Genomic DNA, 20098 nt, shown 5'->3' with positions numbered 1-20098 from the left:
TCTTTAAAAAGCGTTTTGGCGATCGGGCCCCACGGCCCAAAAGTTTCAACCCCAAACGGCTCAAAGAAGTAACTAAAAAATAAATAAAGTTACAATAGCTCTTCCTATTAAGAAAACCTGTTTCGTTACAGAATATTGAGAAAGTCTGCATAAACATTTCATTTTCTTTATAACTTTATAAACAGAAAGGCTTTTTAAAGAACAGATGACTACTTATCATTTGAAAAATACCACTCGTTACTCAAAGTTGAACAAAATAATAAAGGAAATTTACAATCATGAACTGACAACACTGCTCGGAGGAAAACAAACAAATGTCAGTTTTATTATGACATCGAGCTATCTGATAGTTCTAGTCAGACATATAAACAATCAAGTTTACGTCGCGACTTTACGCGATAAATTACCGATTTATTAATACAATGTATGTCTACATTCGTCGCGTCATCAATTATGGCTAAGATTGTAAAAGTGCTAAGAATTAAATCATAATTAGTGAAGTTACTAGTCAGAGAAAGTTGTTGCAAGTGCCAAACCTGTACTGTGAGAAATAAAAAAATAAGTAGACTAGAAAACGAGTTATGATAATGTAAAAAAAATCTGCCGCTGAAAAATTGAAGTCATACTTTTATAATTACAATTATAATTAATAATATTTTTATATAATCAAGAAAGATGAAATTTAAAATAGACAAAGGACTTCTGCCAATAAAGGCTCACTTTTTCTTCTTCTTTGCTGGTAAGTAAAAAAAAAAACATAGATAATATAATCTAATAACGATTGTTTACTTTGTCTCTGATTGATCTAATTAATCTAATTATGTTTTTCAAGACTTATGTATTTACCTAAATTTAATTAATTATGACAGTATGTGCTCAAAATTGAGAAAGAGCAATAATTTAAACACATTATCTTCATCAAACTGCCACATGGAATTGGGGTCAAAGTTTTATAAGTGTTTTATTGACCTCCCGCAGGAATTAATAACACTCTTTGTACATTTTAAATACTAATGCACTTTATTAAAATTCCTGTACTATCTTATCTTTAAATAAATAATGTTTTAAGTTATTACTGTAGGATAGTCTATTTTTATCAATGTCATGATATAAATAACAACTTTGTTATAATTTTATGAATGGATATTCTTTTTTACAAAATGGAGGATTTTTTTCTTTACATTCTTCTGCTAAATAAACTTTACTCATATTCTTAATCAACCATGTCCATTAATATTAATTTAAAATTTCCACAAATTATACATTAGGTTTAATTATATATAATTATTTGCAAAGATTACAAATTAAACACAATGATCAAGGTCAATTTGTGTCTAATATTATTTTCCACACTTTTATTCTTATATAATAAATAAAAACCTTTGCTAGCAAAACTTAGTTATGCATCACACACAATTAAAATATTACTAGTATTATCACTAGCTCAGTAATTTATATAAAACCTTTTTTAACATAAATTAAATTGTAATGTGATAGTATAGACAACAAAATTAAAAAAAGTATTTAATATCACAATTTTAATTAACTTACTAGAATAACACACAAACTATTTATAGCTATTTTAATTTAAAAACTATGCTATACCTATCTGCTAACATAATATAATTAAAGTAACTGAATTTCCCACTGCTGGGCAAAAGTGGGCAAATGTGGAAGAATAGCTGTAGGGAGTATATTACCAATTGTGTCTTTCACTTGCTACCATGACAAATTAAAAACGAATCCAGGTCATCCGCATGTGTCTGCGTCTCTGACATAAATTTTTGTTTTAGCCAACCATTGAAATATTTTATTAATATGAATTGTCAGATAAACTAAGAAATAGGTATGCATTATGCTGATTGGTTGCACTGTGCACAGTAAGAATTGAAATAACGTTATATCTATGGGAAGCCATTTTTTTACAATAACTAGATCCATTTTTACAATAGTTATTGTATGGTCTATGTATTTTTATAAACATAATTTTTCTATTTAAACATAATTTAAATAATATTATTTTTTTTACAACAAAACATTTAATACAACAAGCTGCAAATAAAAACTACTGAAACAAAATACGTAGATGATTTTCTTATGGAACCAAATGACAGCTATCTCACGTTAATCTAAAAAAGATTAAAAATAGTCGTATTGTCCAGACCGAAGATCAAAAGAACTTATAATAAATAAAGACGAATTAAGAACGTACTCTTTCGCAAGCCGAGAGCGGCACGACAATTAAAAAAAAAACTACTCCCGCCGCAAAGGAATTTAATCCATGGGGATAGGACCCTAAGAAAACGGTAACCATATATATTGAACAGTTTGCCTGTGGACATCAAGAATGAAACTAATAAAAATAAATTTAAAAAGTTATTAAAAAACTACCTTTTAGATAATATAATTACATAATTACCTTTACAAACTACATATATTATAAATACCTATATATAACTATAGATAATATAAATACATGAATACCTATATATACAAACCTGATTACTTAGATTATATTGTACTAACATTTTTGCGTTATTATATGAGACTCAACCAGAGTCCACAGTCAAACTGTTCAAAACAGTTATGTGGACCAATGTACTAACATAAGTTTTATATTTTCTGTATTATATAATAATTACAAATAAATAATAATAATGTTTGGGGTCTCACAAACATACAAGTCACAAGCACAAAGACACCCAGACTCAGGACAAGCATTCGTGGATCACACTAATGCTTGTCCTACGCGGGGATCGAACTAACACGTCGCGCAGTGGGTTTGGCGTGGTGACCTCAACCACTCGGCTATCCGTGTAGTCAGAATGTGAACTTGTATACGCCTTGTGTTCAGCTATTATTTCTCTCTCTCATTCATCTCGTTACAAATTGTCAAGTGATCTGGAGTACAGTGTTATTTCCTGACGCGTCAATCTAACCAGCATATACCATGGGAACGGATAAATGCTTCTAGAATTGTTCAATTTAAGGTAATTACCGGAACCAATGACTTGAGCTGAGGGAATTTAAACTTCTTTTCTGACGCATTGATGTTCGGCCATCTTTGTCATAACGAGTTCCTCCGTGTTTCGGAAGGCACGTTAAATTGTGGGTTCCGGCTGTTATTCATATATCTTTGACAGTCGTAACAGGTAGTCAGAAACTTGAAAGTTTCACAACCAGTCTAACTAAAGGGTATCGTGTTGCCAAGGTAACTGGGTTGAGGAAGTCAGATAGACAGTCGCTCCTTGTAAAACACTGGTATTTAGCTGCATCCATTTAGACTGGAAGCCGACTCCGGGCAACCGCGTCAATCGTAGCATAACATGTGATCGATTCACTCATGCAGTTATAATTTAGCCACGGGCTCCGAATTCCTAAAGAATTCCGTATACAAAACATTTTACATATGCACATTAAATAATACCTAGTCCTAATGAAATCCTTAACAGGACTGTCAACGCTTGTCAAAACATTTAAGATGGGGCGCTGAGCCATCCATCACTCACCGCGCGCAGGCCCGGGCGTCACATTCCCTGGGAAAATGATGTTCATGACCTTACAGGCCCCTGTTGATATATCCTTCCATTATGTAATATAATTCGCTGCCCCGCCACGGGAGACCCCAATGACTCATAATAGTATCTAATAGTACTATCTAACCTAACCTTGTGGTTCAATGTTCGCTTATTTTACGGTAACGGTATGACAGTGCTGCTGGGGAGTTTGTTGCGCCGTTTCTTCTCTCACAGCCAAAGCATTAGGAAGCGGTGAAGGGTGGGCGAAACTGGGTGCTGTCCAATGTAATCTGAACTTCAAAAAGTGCTACTTAGGAGCCTAATTTGAATAAATGAATTTTGATTTTGCATTAAGTTGCTGCTGCAAGAATGTGAATTTTCAAAGTTTAATTTATTTTCTTAGTTTTTGACTGCACGGACAGCCGAGTGGTTGAGGTCACCACGACAAACCCACTGAGCGACGTGGCGCGGGTTCGATCTGCATATAGGACAAGCATTTGTGTGATCCACGAATGCTTGTTCTGAGACTGGGTGTCTTTGTGCACGTGATTTGTATGTTTGTGAATATCACCCGTGACACAAGGATTAAATCCTTACTGCGGGAGTCGTTTTTTTTTTAAGGAAAAAGAATACACCCCTTGCAAAATATCTTTAAGTCCTGAATCATATCATATTTGTATTTAATTTCTCATAACTAGTCACAGATTTGGTCATTGATCACCACGTTAGCTCACTGTGGGCGATTTCAGATTCCAATATTTGTAATCCAGGTTTCCTCACGATGTTTTCCTTCACCGTTTGTCAGTGGTGTCTTGGAATAATTAAAAAAGTACCTATAACTTTTAAAAACGTATATTAGTACTTTGCCTGTTATTCCTACATCTTTGACAGTCGTTACAGGTAGTCAGAAGCTTGAAAGTCCGACAACCAGTCTAACCAAGGGGTATCGTGTTGCCCAGGTAACTGGGTTGAGGAGGTCAGATAGGCAGTCGCTCCTTTTAAAACACTGGTACTTAGCTGAAACCGGTTGGACTGGAAGCCGACCCCAACATAGTTGGGAAAAGGCTAGGCCAATGAATAGTACTTTGCCTGCATTGAGATCAGATCCTCGTGAATACAAATCGATTTAAAGTCGAAACATAACAATTTTATATCAAACGTTGTTACAGTTATTATCAAAGTTGCTATTTAGATTATGATATCAAGCAATAATTGTTGTCTTATCAGCTAAGACAATCATTTAGGTCGTAATTACAGCATAATAATTATCTGTATAATAAAACACAATGAGTTTACGGATGAGACAATCCGAAAATACACTTGAAAGTCGTTAGTGATAATAAACTTATACAAATACGTATAATAAAGAGGTTTCCTATACCAAAAGAGGCCGGTGCCTAGCACTGGGATGTATATACGCTGGCCTTATATAAATTATATAAGCAATTCCAGGAGGAGCAATGATGGGCATGTGTATCAGGCTAACTTATTGCCTATGCATATGAGAATTATCAGAAAATTACATATTAAAACAGTTGCTGGAATTAGACCTGCAACTATGTGCATAATAATTCAATGTTTGAAACCTTTGTTTAGTCCTAGCTACCGCATTAGGTTAAGTAACCTGTTATGGTAGATTAGTGTGATAATTAAATAAATAAATAAATTCAAATAATAATATAATATTATAATTATAATATTTATAGGTAAAGTCCCTAAAAATATCATTCACGTTGCTAAAATCTTAAACATTTTTACGTAGGCATAGGGAATTTCCAAATTCCGGTCCTGAATGTCCTTGCCGATGTGCATTTAAACTAAATATGTATTGAGTGTCTTGCGTCAACGTTTTCCTCAAGAAACGCTTATAAGATGTGATCATTTATAAGATTTTCCTGTTAAAATGATCTCTTAAATAATTAATATATATGTAACTATACCATACATCCCTACTAATATTATAAATGTGAAAGTATCTCTGTCTGTCTGTTACGCTTTCACGTCTAAACCACTGAACTGATTTTAATGAAATTTGGTACAGAGAAAGAACATAGGATAGTTTTTATCTCGGACTTTAGAAGAGTTTTCTTGGAAACGCGATATAACCTACCTCGATGCGGGCGAAAAGCTAGTATATTATAATTTAAAAGTAGTAATTTATATTAATACTAGCTGACCCAGCAAACGTTGTTTTGCCTAATAAATTATTTCTAGTTGTATGTATTGCTTAATGCCACATTATAACCAAAAAATTTCGTCCAAAAAATATGTTTTTTTTCAGTTTGACACGTATGAAAAATAGATGTTAGTCGATTCTTAGACCTACTAAATACGCATATAAAATTTGGTAAAAATCGGTTAAGCCCTTTCGGAGGAGTACGGTAACTAACATCGTGACACGGGAATTTTATATATTAGAAGATGTGTATGTCAGTTTGCCGGTTCCATCAGGAGTATAATGCTTAAATGATTTTCTGGAAAGGTAATTATTTCATTTAAAAAATCTAGTATGTCAATGTATATATTAGTTTTCATTGTTAATACATGTCTAGTCGGTCGAAAGTCTTAAGCAAATCAAAAGTCATTTATTTAATTTGGCTACTAAATAGCTCTTGAAGGTCGAGATACATTATACATCACCCAGATTCGCCCACTCTATAATATCTTAAACGCTTTTGCTTCGGGAGAAAATTCAGCGCAAAAAACTTCCCGCTTTTTCCGGACACACTTTTTTATTAGACGATAATAATAATATATAAGTGTGTAGTTACCGTGCCAGATAAACAAAAACCTAGTTGAATGCAGTCTAATAAAAGTGTGATAAAAGCCAAGGTTTCAGCTACCATTATGCCAAATTTCATCGAAATCGGTAAAGCCGTTTGAGCGTTTAGACATAACAAACATACACATGCCACACTCTCACATGTAGTCGCATTTCCCCCACGTTTTTTTTTATACACTCACTTTCGTGTTTGTTTGTTTTTCTTTTCCGTTGGTTTTTCACAACTCAATTTTGAGGCACTTCCCGATAAGATAGCAGGCTGAAATTTTCAGGATAGCTTCGAAAACGTGTGTTTTTAGATTTTTCAAACCTATTAATTTCAGTTAGTGTAATAGTTTACATATTTTTTTTAGATTCTACGTAAGCTGCCCGCCTTTACAAGCATGGTCGACACTCGCTGTCAATGTAATTCCATGGCCCTGTATTTGTCCAAAGACTTGTTTCATAAATACTGTTTTTTCTTTCCTCATACAAGGTGATTAAACTTTGCTTAATCGTGACGTCATCTATGCATAAAACCTGCTTTTTATTTACATATTTATTCAGCTGCATCCACAGGAGCTCGTGGTTAAATAACAACTGCATATGTTGATTGATAGCAGGTTAAGCTACGCTTGATACGGTCGGTCCGTTGATGGGTGACCATCTATGATGTAGCAAGTTCCTCCGTGTTTTAGAAGGCACGTTAAATTGTGAGTCTCGGCTGTTATTTACACATCTTTGACAGTCGTTATGGGTAGTCGGAAACTGGAAAGTCTGACAACCAGTCTAACCAAGGGGTATCGTGTTGTCCAGGTAACTGGGTTGAGGAGGTCAGATAGTCAGTCGCTCCTTGTAAAACACGAGTATTTCAAAGTTGTCGTCCATTCCAAAAAAGTAGCCTATCTGTGCACCAAGTTTCATTTCAATCGGTTCAGTATTTTTGGTGTGAACGCGAGACGGACAGATAGAAAGAGATAGTTTTTGAGATTAGCATGCGAGTTAGACCGCGATAGTCAAACGTTTGACAAATCGCGCAAAGATGGTCGGCGTCAACTTTTTACCATTTAGTTATCAAAACATATTACATAGCTTACGAGTCATTCATTATACACGGTGACTTTTTAGTCGTGTTACAAAAGCAGCCCAGTTCATGTATCCGACGTAAAATACCCCTAGGCGCGATTGTTATTTTTTTATCATCAACTAAGATAATAAGTACTAAGAAAAATTAAACATGAGAAATCTGAAATATTGTCTTAAAAATGAAGAAACGCCGCCGCCCGCGCCCCTCGCCGTTGTGACAAGGCTCGGACCGCGCTCGCAACAGAGCTGTGTATCTAAAAAATTACGAATTGAAATTTCAAATCTCATAAATACCTATTTTTTTATCATGAACGTGTTCTAGTCATTGGATACATGAACTGGGCTGCTTTTGTAAGACGACTAAAAATCACGGTGTATAATATATTATCACGAGTTCATAATAGTGTTTACAATTGTATCTACGCAGTTAATTTAATCTCTGTCATTGTAAAATCCATTTTATTCTCACTTTAATTCCTTACGATGACAGATTAACGTCATTAAAAAGATTTAAGTCAATAAAGATGAGGATAATGCTTGACTATTTATCCTACTAATATTATAAACGCAAAAGTGTGTATGTATGTATGTTTGTTCCTCTTTCACGCAAAAACCACTGAACGGATTTAAACGAAACTTGGTATACAGATAGTTTATAACCAGGATTGACACATAGGATAGTTTTAGTCAAGATTTTATGTTCCTGTCTGATCATTTTCGGTTTGTAGCTGACGGGTCCGCGGCTAGTATGTCTATAATCCATTTGTTTAGGTTTTTTCCCTTATTGCAATCTGATCTATATTCCATTTTTTAAGGTAATGGCAATCTGCTAATAGTTTTAGTAATTTCTACCAGGTCGATTTGTTATGGTACTTGAAGGTAAAATATCTTGGTGTCTCTTTTAGTCTTAAAACGTACTTTAAAAAATTATATTCTCAACTAGCTGTTGCCCGCGACTTCGTCCGCGTGGTTAGAAGATATAAGTTATAATTAATACCTGCCTTCTATCTATCTATCTGCCTTCTATCTATCTTGTAGAATTCAGTCAGCGTTTGCAATGTAAGCGCACAAAAAGTGTGTTTTTACGACCTCACATTAGAAACCTCAAAAATTGTAGCCTATGTGTTATTCTGATGTATAAGCTATATTGTGGTAGAGTTTCATTCAAATCCATTCATTAGTTTTTACGTGAAAGAGTAACAAACATCCATACATCCATACTTACAAACTTTCGCCTTTATAATAGTAGTAGGATTCGTTTGTATTTTTTGTTTGTAACCAGAACTTCTGCCTGAATGAACCGATTTTGTTGATTATTTTTTTTAATTAATGGGAAATAGCTGCCATTTGGTCCTATAAAAATGTCAGATAGTTTTTACGTAAAGTCGTATATGTTCTAAAATGGCCCCTGGTAGAAACCCCATCACATTTCAGATTAAAGTTCTCAACAAGGCCTCTACATGTTGGACCTGTGTCCCCGTGCACGCCTTTCAAAAGGACCGGGTCTCTTCCCATGAAGTTATCCCGTGAATCAAAACAGAATTATATTATTATTTATACATTAATGCACTCTTATCATGTAGCCAGTATTTAATGTACTAATTTAAGTACAATATTAACTAAAAGATAAAATGTTTTCTTAGTTTAAGATGGCATTGTTATGTTTTATAACAGTAATTATGATGATTATCAGATTAAGACAATGTAATTTGCACGTCTCGTCAATTTTTAAAGTTACGTCGCTAAGAGAGCAGTATAATATTGTCACGTTATGACAGTTAAAAAGTATAAAAAAATCCGTCAATCTTGGATACGAAATTGTGTTTGTAAAATTTCTACTTGTCTCAATAATTTGATACTAGCTGTTGCCAGCATTCCCACCCGCTAAAAATTAAAATAATATACCAAGGGAGCAAAAACTATTCTATGTGCTAATCAATTTTATTATAAACGCTCTGTTTATCTGTTTTTTTTTCCTCACATATTTAACACCATAATCGTCACCATTTCACAAACATTCAAGTCACATGCACAAAGACACCCAGACTCAGGACAAGCATTCGTGGATCACACAAACTCTTGTCCTCCGTTGATAAAAATCGCTACACTTCGCGAAGTAGGTTTGGCGTTAACTCATAGCTATCCATGTCAAATTCAGACAAATGTTTGCCCTACTTCCGGTAATCTTTGTTTATGTGACACCTACGCGACATCATTGGCCTAGCCTTTTCCCAACTATGTTGGGGTCGGCTACCAGTCCAACCGGTTTCAGCTAAGTACCAGTGTTTTACAAGGAGCGACTGCCTATCTGACCTCCTCAACCCATTTACCTGGGCAACACGATACCCCTTGGTTAGACTGGCTGTCAGACTTTTTCAAGCTTCTGACTACCTGTAACGACTGTCAAAGATGTAGGAATAACAGCCGGGACCCACAATTTAACGTGCCTTCCGAGACACGGAGGAACTCGTTATGACAAAGATGGTCACCCATCTACGGACCAACCGCGTCAAGCATAGCTTAACCTGTGATCGAATCACTTATGCGGTTATAGCTTAGCCACGACACGTACGCGACAGAACGATTAAATTACATAGTGTGGGAGTTTTTTTGAACACGTAATAAGTAGTTTAATAATTAGTACCTTTCTATGAATATTTTATAAACATTTATCGGGAATTCTCACTAAGTTGAACACTTGTTTTATAAGCATGTCTTTCTAGTTTCACAGGACCTATATGTTTCAACGTAATATAGGGTGGGAGAGAGTGAGATGTATTGCGCTGTCACACTTACACTATAATAATATTTGTTGTTAAAGCGGCAGTCGGAATAAACCATCTTGTTTTTAACATTTTACAACTTTCACACAACGCCATCTAGTCTCAAATTAGCAAAGCTTGTATTATGAGTTCTAGACAAGTGATAAACATACTTATATATTTTAAATACATACAAATTATAGATAAATTACACTCAGACACTGTACAACATATCATGCTCATCACAAAATCATTTGTCCTGGGTGGGAATCGAACCCACGACCTCCGGTATAGCAGTCAGGGTCACTAGCCACTAGACCAACGGGCCCGTCAAATATTACTTTTAAGACGTCGCGGTCGGTCTTCTATTAGCAGGTTATTTTTTACTTACATAACCGGTTTTTTTTTCAGTAGTTTCAGTCCACATATATCAGGGTTGATAATGAGTCCCTAAAAATTTACACGACCCTTAGAACAAAGCCGAAAAAAGTCAGGTAGAATTGTTCGTTTATTTTCTTATTTTTTTTGTTTCTAACTGCGTATTTTGCCCCCGTCTTTAAACACTCACTATTTTGTTTGTTTGTCGTTCCGTTTGGATTTTTGCAACTCAATTTTGTGGCACTTCCCGATAAGCTAGGCTGAAATTTTCAATGTAGCTTCAAACCGATGACAGTGCAACTTACAATTATAAAAACGGCTAAAATTTGAATGGAGTGACATTTAAAAACGTGGGGTTTTAGATATTCTAAATCCATTAATTTAAGTCATAACTAAACGCTCTTTGATAATCACTCAACCGGCAATTTATGGAATATTTTGGCTATATATCAAGGTTGATAATGAGTCCCTAATAATTTACACGACCCTTAAAACAAATCCGAAAAACGTCAGGTAGGAATGTCCTTTTTTATTCTTGGAACCGTGTTTTTGTTTATAGCTGCATATTTCAAAAGTTTTATTACTAAGACACTCTAAAACTTTTAAGAGTTTTTTGAGTCTTTGTATTGTGAACAGCGGGTAAAGAGACAACGTCTAAAAGCTCGCAATAAGACGTGGTGGACCCTCAGTTATTCAAATCTTATATATAAAAATGAATTGGTGTTTGTTAGTCTTGCTAAAACTCGAGAATGGCTGAACCGATTTGGCTAATTTTAGTCTTGAAATATTCGTACCAGTCCAGGGAAGGTTTAAGGGTATTTAAGGTCGTCATTATCCTCACCAACTGGTTCACGTCACTGTGATGCTAAAATGTTTACGTCATCTAGTAATAGCCGTAGTACTTTGCAAGCTTAGATAAAAATAATATTAAAACAAGCAATCTGCTGTATGAAAAGTGTGGTGAGGATAATGATGTTCTTAATTTGTGTTACTTTTTTCCGGAGAATCACCCTTAAACGGTGAGAAAATTGTGGCAAAGAAAAAAATACTACGCGGTTGAAACAGTGGGAAACAGCTAGTATGTATATAAAATTCTCGTGTCACGGTATACGTAATTGAACAAACGACTCGACCAATTCTCATGAAATTATGTGTACATATTTGGTAGGTCTGAGAATCGGACAACATCTACTTACCATACCCCTAAGTGATAAGGGTTGCTCACACTAAAAAAATATATTTTATTTTTTGGACTAAATTGTTTGCTTTTGTTTTTTTTTTAAATGTTGCATAAATATACATACAACAAGAAAAAAAAATCGGCAAAACAACGTTTGGTGAGACAGCTAGTACATGTATAAAAATAATAACATAAAATGCAATAAGCATGTTTGTTTATCACGCTAATATTAGTCTTGAGGGACTGTACATTATAAAATGCGTCATCGCACTATCTATAAACCAACCAGTCTAATATATCTATATCTACTAATATTATAAACCTCAAGTGTTTGTATTTTTTGAACGAGTAAAGGAGTCTGCCTCTCTGTATTCAAAAGTATGCGACCATGCCCACTAGCCCGTGCCGTTACCGACCAGCATCGTCGCCTTTTTAATATAGAGAATATTTTTTTGCCTGACACGTTCATAGCACGGTCATGGTATGGTACGGTGTAGTGGGCAGTCGCCTTTATTCTCAGAAGCTACGTGTCCTGTTTGAAAATTATTTCAATATTAGATAGATCATTTACTGAGGAAGGCTGAACGATTAACATCACGCTTTAATTAATAGGAGCAGAGCAGTAATGAAATATGTTACAAAAACAGAGATAAGGTCTCAGCAGTTTTAATTATAAATCTGGTTCAAAAAATTCTTTACGAAGATTTAATCTTCGAAACCAGGATGAAGAAGTTGCGCGCAACAAAACTAACTTAGCTGAAATCGTTCGATCCGCCGGCGAGCTGTGTTGCCACAGACAGACAAACATCCCTCTTTTTCAGTCGTAAGTTTATAACGGCTCGGACTCCATGCGGACGGCAGAAGACGGATGACCTGGTGTTGTGGCGCTCTCTCGTTAGGAGAGGGATTATGCCCAGCATAGGCTGAATAGGGATGATGACAATTTATTTTTGCAGTGTCCGTCTTGTAGTTGTTGTATAATAATGGATACGTATTTTTTAATTTGTCCCGCAAACATAAATTGACCAAATTACAGTGAATGAAACTTACGCGTGACGTGACGATTGAGTATAAACTTTACTCTGTCGTTACGCCACAAGCCCCCTCTCCTAAACTTTAAAGCAGTTAATCTTTGTCAATTCTAGTTTTTCTGAAAAAGGAAAAAATACGTGTCTCATACTTTTCAATTATCTAACTGAGGGACTAATGAGATTTTTTCTTTTTATACCCAGTCATCATCCCTATTGATTGGTAACTAACTGCTAAAGGATTAATGAGAGTTTTTTTTCTTTTACAGCACTAGGACCGATTCTGCCTCAGATCAATGTGTACGGACGTCAGTTAGGAGTGTCTCCAGCCGTCATGGGGCTTGTGACGGCTGTTCTGCCACTTCTTTGGGCAACTGCCAAGCCCCTGTTTGGCTATGTTGTTGATTTTTGGCCGGTAAGAAATTATTCATCATCATAATCATCATCCAGCCTTTATCCTCCCACTGCTGGGCCTCCCCTTTCGTGTCAATTTCTACGGTCCTGTCCTAGCCTCATCCAGACTCCACCCGAGACCTTTATTATGTCTTCGACCCATGTTGCTCCCGGACGACCGACGCTTCTTTTGCCTTGTCTTGGCCAAGATTCTGTCACCGCCTCAGTCTACCTTAGTCCACCTATCTTAATTAAATAAATTTAGTCTGCTATTCGTATCGTTGATGTGCAAACACAATATAACTGCTCGGATAGCCGAGTGGTAAAAGTTACAACGCCAAATTGTAAGCGACGTGTTAGTTCGATCCCCGTAGGACAAGTATTTGTGTGATCCGCGAATGCTTGTCCTGATGTGGTGTCTTTGTGCATGTGACTTGAATGTTTCTGACTTCTGTTGCCCCGATTATTTGTTAAATATGCTAGGTGAAGTAATTCCATATTTTTCCATTTGTAATTAAATATGCTTATAAATGTAAATGTTTTTCTTTTTCAGGCGCAAAGAAAACTAGTATTCATGCTGCTAATCATTGTAATGACAAGCTCGTATTGTGGCCTATGGTTTCTCCCGATGCCAGACCCTCAAGAAAGCAACGACACGAAGATTCTAGAATCCGTTTACAAATTGAACAACACTATATACCTAAAACAATACCAAAACGACACAAACTTAGAAAAGTACAAATGTCACTGGAACTGCACTATTGCCGACCATTTTGAAGTTTACCTGTCAAGCACACCGTTCATAAACACTATATACATAGACAATGAAGTGTCAAATAAATCCTGTTCAACATTGTCTATGGATTTAAACGATTTCCAAAATGGCGACTACACTTGTATTCCGAAAGAAAATTGCGATTTGCTATGTTACGAGATCGATTTAGTTGAATCGAATCGGACTAAAAGAAGTATCGAGAAATCGACTATGGATAATGTTTTAGTCGATTTTAATAAGAATGATAGTCGGACTAAAGTTGTTGTGGTGGAGAACAGTGACAGTTTCTATATGACTGGTACTTTTTGGGCGTTCGTGATACTAATGTGTGTCGGTACGGTCGCGTTTAACGTGGCTAATTGTATAGGAGATGCTGTCTGTTTCGATGTACTGGGTAAGTTATATTTTGAATGTTTTACAGAATGTATGTTTATCATTCCCCCTGGGATACACCCAACTTAAGTGTTTCGGTGGTTTTCGTTGGTAGACCCTGATTTACAGGAGTTGCAATGACGGGCATGTGTGGCGGGCTAGTTCCAAAAAAAAATGAGTTAGTCAAAACCAAGGTGACAAAATTAAACATAACCAAATCAAAAGTTCCTTTATGAAGTTAAAATAGTATTTCTCTCCCCTCTTTTCAAAATATCTATCTATTATAGTGACTAAATAAACTTATTTGCTATTTCTCAGGTCCCGACCGTGGGTCTAAGTATGGGGCCCAGCGTGCATGGGGTACAGTGGGGTATGGTGCCACAGCTCTCCTGGGTGGCTGGCTCATAGACGTGGTCTCCGGGGAATACAAGGACTTCACACCAGCCTTCATCCTGGCGTTGATAGCCACCGCCGTAGATCTGTATAGCTGTAGGAAACTTACAGTGAGTTTTTCCCACGTTTTTATACACTCACTTTTCTTGTTTGTTTGTCGTTTCGGTTGGATTTTTGTAACACAATTTTGAGGTACTTCCCGATAAGCTAGCAGGCTGAAATTTTCAGGGTAGATTCAAAACCGATGGCAATGCAGTTTGCAATTATAAAAACGGCTGTACCGATTTTGATAAATTTTGAATTTAGTGAGATCTTAAAATGCAATGGAGGAATTTCAACCGATTTTGAACATAAACTGGTCATGCCAATAGATTTCAGGTCACTGACCGAGAGTTCAAATCTCTCCATTATATTATGTTTTAACGTGGCGTGTAACTTGCCGTTTCGGAGGAGTTCAATCATCATGACACGAAAATTCATTTTCGTGAAAACGATTTTCATTATAAATATAAATATATATACTAGATTTCGTATTTTTTTCTTTCAGCTACCTTCGTTATCAAGTCCGGAGGACTCGGGCAAGGCTTTGAGGGACGTTTTGAAAATACCAAAAGTGATCGTTTTCATAATATTCGCCGTGGTAGCCGGCACCTTCGATAGTTTCATCATTTATTATATGTTTTGGTAAGTTATCTATACTAATATATAAAGCTGAAGAGTTTGTTTGTTTGTTTGAACGCGCTAATCTCAGGAACTACTGGTTCGAATAGAAAAAATCTTATTGTGTTGAATAGACCATTCATCGAGGAAGGTTTTAGGCTATATAACATCACGCTCTAACGAATAGGAGCGAAGATACAATGGAAAATGTGGCACAAACCGGGACAAATATTCATCTTCGAGGGCTTCCGTTAAAAATTTCCCAACTTTTATCTTCTAACCACGCGGACGAAGTCGCGGGCAACAGGTAGTTTAGAATAAGTTTAGCCCTCAAGCATGGTGGAGTGTTGATCTGTGCTAGATGGCAGGAGCTGGATGCGATGACGAGGATTGATCTTCATGGCGTGTGATTGGGGAAGACTGTGTTTAGTGGACGAATATGTGCCGATGATGATGATGAAGTCTAAAGTATTGATCGCCACACTAGCTTATTGCGATTTCCTTTTCAATGTTATTAATTTAAGTTTCCTCTCCGTAATTAAGTGAAACGTTTGCCAGTGGCGTCTTAGAATCATTAAAATAGTCGAAAGTACTTTACCTACGTTGGGATTGAACTTGGGCCACCACGACTTGATTAGATAACATTTATACCATTCTAGTGTAATAATTTATTTTTAAAATGATTCTTGCCGGTTTCTCTTTATAACAATGATATTTTAGAACCGTGCAGAGTTATTACTGTAACGTTTTAAAAGTGCCTGGAAACGGCCTTCTTGTTACAAAAGCTTTCCATTTCGATATTGAGTGTGAATAATTTAGGGTGTGAATAATGATTTTCGCGTTTTACTCCAATTTTTCCCACTTATTATAATCAAATACATATTTCAAAATTGTACTACTCTTGTTTGGACTAGTTTTTCAATTTGTGAACGAATAGCAATTCAATATGGATTAATCCATTTAATTTTTAGGGATATTTAAATAAAACATTAAAATTGTACTGGGATTTTATATGTTTTTCCATTTTTCCAGGTTTCTAGAAGAGCTGGCAGAACAAACTGGTCATACGGCTAAGATCAAACTTATTGAAGGCATCGTTATAGCAGCCGAGAGCTTCCTAGGAGAACTGGTGTTTTTCTCCTTCTCAGGTATGATAACACCAGCCTGTAACTGTCCCACTGCAGGCCTCTCATACAGAGAACGAGCATTGATCACCACGCTTGTGAGCTGCCCCACGGTGGGGCGCCATTACCGAAGCTGTTAATAACACCAGCCTGTAACTGTCCCACTGCAGGCCTCTCATACAGAGAACGAGCATTGATCACCACGCTTGTGAGCTGCCCCACGGTGGGGCGCCATTACCGAAGCAGTTAATAACACCAGCCTGTAACTGTCCCACTGCAGGCCTCTCATACAGAGAACGAGCATTGATCACGCTTGTGAGCTGCCCCACGGTGGGGCGCCATTACCGAAGCTGTTAATAACACCAGCCTGTAACTGTCCCACTGCAGGCCTCTCCCCTTTCCATATTTATCCTAGCATAGATAAAAAAGAAATAATTCAATCATATTTCACTTCGAAAACCATCTAACATATGTTTAACGTTCCGTAGGTAAAATAATAAAACGCCTCGGCTACGGGACCACGTTGACTGTGTCCTTATTGTTCTACGGACTGCGCATGGTCTGCATATCTCTTATAACGAACCCATGGCATCTTGTTGTGGTATCGGTAAGTTCTTCCTATATTTAAAATACCGGTTTCTTATGTCAAATAATAACATTTACTTACACTTGACACGGTCGGTCCATGGATGGGTGACCATCTATATCATAACGAGTTTCTGCGTGTTTTGGAAGGCACGTTAAATTGTGGGCCCCGGCTGTTATTCATACATCTTTAACAGTCGTTACATGTAGTCAGAAGCTTGAAAGTCTGACAACCAGTCTAGCCAAGTGGTATCGTGTTGCCCCGGTAACTGGGTTGAGGAGGTCAGATAGACAGTCGCTCCTTGTAAAACACTGGTACTTAGCTGAATCCGGTTAGACTGGAAGCCGATATCAACATAGTATACCTATATATTGTTTCTCAGGCCCTGCTACAAGGCCCTACATACGCGTTATGCTACTCAACTATAGTGGGCTACGCGGCGGCGGTGGCGCCCGAGGGGTACTCCGCCACCGTGCAGGGGATCGTTGCTGGCATGGACGACGGCGTCGGTGAGTGCAGCCCACTGCTGGGCAAAGATACTCGCGTGACTGTGGAATATATGACTTATTGACTTATCAATCTGTGTTAAATAGAGGGTTAGAAAATTAAGCTGAAATTAAGGTATCTAGTGTATCTCCGTCTGCTAATTTTTGATATGCTAATAAATGTCCCGTCGAAATCGGTCCAGCCATTTCAGATTAGCCGGAACAAATAACAGACAGACAAAAACTGTAAATAATGTGGATGTTTTGCTAAGTGCACAATAAATAAACTCATATGATAATGTTATATTTGTCCTGTATATTTACCGTATATAAATAAAAAACGATTACTTCAACATTATCGCTGTGATCGATTGTAATTGAGGGAGCACAACACAAATGTATTTTTTGTTTGTAAATGTATTTTTGTGCATTCTTTGTTGGAGATCCAATAATAAATAAATAAATTACAGACCTTTACCTCCGTGGTCGAGTGGCGTACGGACCGGTTTCAAGGTGTCGCCAGCTCTGAGGTCTCGGGTTCGATCCCCGGTCGGGTCAATGTAAATATTCAAATTTCTACATTGTCTCGGGTCTGGGTGTTTGTGGTACCTTCGTTGAATTCCATAAGACAAGTGCTTTCGCAACTTACTTTGGGTTCAGAACAATGTATGTGATGTTGTCCGCATTTAAAAAAATATATATATATTTATTTATGTATAGTGTACCTATACCTAAATCACATGAATTTAATAAATCTATTTTTTTGAGTTCTTGTTTTCCTGTTGTCCAGGTTTCGCCATAGGTTCCCTGGTGGGGGGTCAGCTATACAGCTGGCTGGGCGGACGAGGATCCTTCAGGGTGATGGCAGTAGCGGCCATCTTGGGGTCAGGACTCCACGCGGTGCTGTTCGCAATGGTTTCCAGGAGTGATGAGCGGAAAGGTAATTAATATTGTTATGTATATCTAATACATTATATAAAATTCTCCTGTCTCGGTGTACCGGTAAAACGGGGTGAATAGAGTTTTTTTTAAGGGTGGTTAGAAATAGAGTTTTTTTTTATTAAAATTTGCACGTTTAACAAGACAAAGTAGAAAGATTAAACGAAAATAATTGTTGTTAAGCATTTTTATGTGACAAAATATTCATGCAGCTAAAAAACACTATTTTTTATTCACCTCTTGAAACTATTCACCGTTTTACGGTACGTGATTTAACTAACTCCTCCGAAACGGCTCTACCGATTCTCTCTAGCAATTTTTGGTAGTAATTTTCAATTTAGATATACTTACATAATTTTTGTTGATGTTTATGACTTTTGTTGTTTTTTTTATGTAAAGTTTGCTCTAAATTTAATTTGCCATCTTATCCAATTTAATATATTTTCTTTATGATGGTGTAAAAAATAAAAATCCATCCTAATTTTATTAATGTCTCTGAAAGCCTTTTAAAGTCCAGAAAGCTTAAGAACTTTATAAAATTATTATAAATGCATTATTCACCAAATATTTTTATAATTTTTCAGCTGAAAAATCAGCGCCAGAATCAATCCCCGAAGAAGGAGTGAAAATGCTTCAAGAGCACAGTAACGCCATCTATCAGGACACGGTCGTACCACTCAACAGTGAAACTAAGGACGACAGGTAATTGATAACAGATGGCGTTGTATTAAGCTTTAATTAAACAACGGCTGAATCGCGTAAATTATTTACATCTTTGTAATTTATATATTCCCTGACTTTTGGTGTAAGTCGTTTTAATTTTTATATACAGATTTTATATAATGTTAAAGTTTTGGTTCAGTAGAATTTTAAAGATAGATTATCTCATTTTACTGCTTATCATGGAAGCATTATGAAATGTCGTCAAATTAATAATAGGTCAGTTGTGTGACTAATCTTTAATTTAAATAGCTTTAAGACTTGCAATAATTGTGCCATTATTATTGAATTTATACTTTTTGTACAATCCTTGTAGAAAAGTTTCATTACTCCTCGCGCTAACGCTGACGAAGTCAAAGTCACGTCACTTGTCTTTCCAGTATATTGGCCTCTCTGGCCTGTTGTTCTAGTGGTTAGTGACCCTAACTGCTATACCGGAAGTCGTGGGTTCGATTCCCTCCCAGGACAAATGTTTGTGTGATGAGCATGATCATTTGTTCTGTATCTGGGTGTAATTTATCTATATTATGGCTAGTACTCATAATACAAGCTTTGTTTAATTTGAGACTAGATGGCGCTGTGTGACAATTGTCAAATTTTATTTATTTATTATTTGACCATTGTCAGCGCTTTTAGGAATGTCACTTGTGTAAAGAAATTTACCAAAAGGAACCAACTATTTATATTATTAATATTATATTAATTAAGCCTTCTTATCGTATGGTTGATGTACAACCTGGTGTCAGAGTTTAAACCGACCGCAGACCTCTGACGTGACGCAACACACCCTTGAAAAAGACCATCTTTCTTATGTTTTTTCATCACTTAGAGATAATTACTTTGTAATCTATACTTCTATATCTATACTAATATATAAAGCTGAAGAGTTTGTTTGTTTGTTTCTTTGTTTGTTTGAACGCGCTAATCTCAGGAACGAC

The 20098-nt window shown here is 36.3% G+C and overlaps 1 protein-coding gene across 1 annotated transcript; it reads left to right on the top strand.

Annotated features, from left to right (window-relative positions):
- The first annotated feature begins 90 nt into the window (after window positions 1–90).
- Window positions 91–19616, top strand: LOC113492288 (major facilitator superfamily domain-containing protein 6-like). Its single transcript, XM_026869727.1, has 10 exons — window positions 91–739; window positions 12983–13128; window positions 13660–14275; window positions 14572–14756; window positions 15194–15330; window positions 16339–16454; window positions 16919–17037; window positions 17399–17525; window positions 18292–18441; window positions 19025–19616. The coding sequence occupies exons 1-10, from the start codon at window positions 676–678 to the stop codon at window positions 19144–19146; spliced, it is 1782 nt and encodes a 593-aa protein (XP_026725528.1). The 5' UTR covers window positions 91–675; the 3' UTR covers window positions 19147–19616.
- Window positions 19617–20098: the final 482 nt, after the last annotated feature.

This window comes from Trichoplusia ni, chromosome 3 (genome assembly GCF_003590095.1).
Source record: "Trichoplusia ni isolate ovarian cell line Hi5 chromosome 3, tn1, whole genome shotgun sequence".
NCBI lineage: Eukaryota > Metazoa > Arthropoda > Insecta > Lepidoptera > Noctuidae > Trichoplusia > Trichoplusia ni.
Note: the sequence above shows the minus strand (reverse complement) of the source record. Positions and strands in the feature narration are given on the sequence as shown.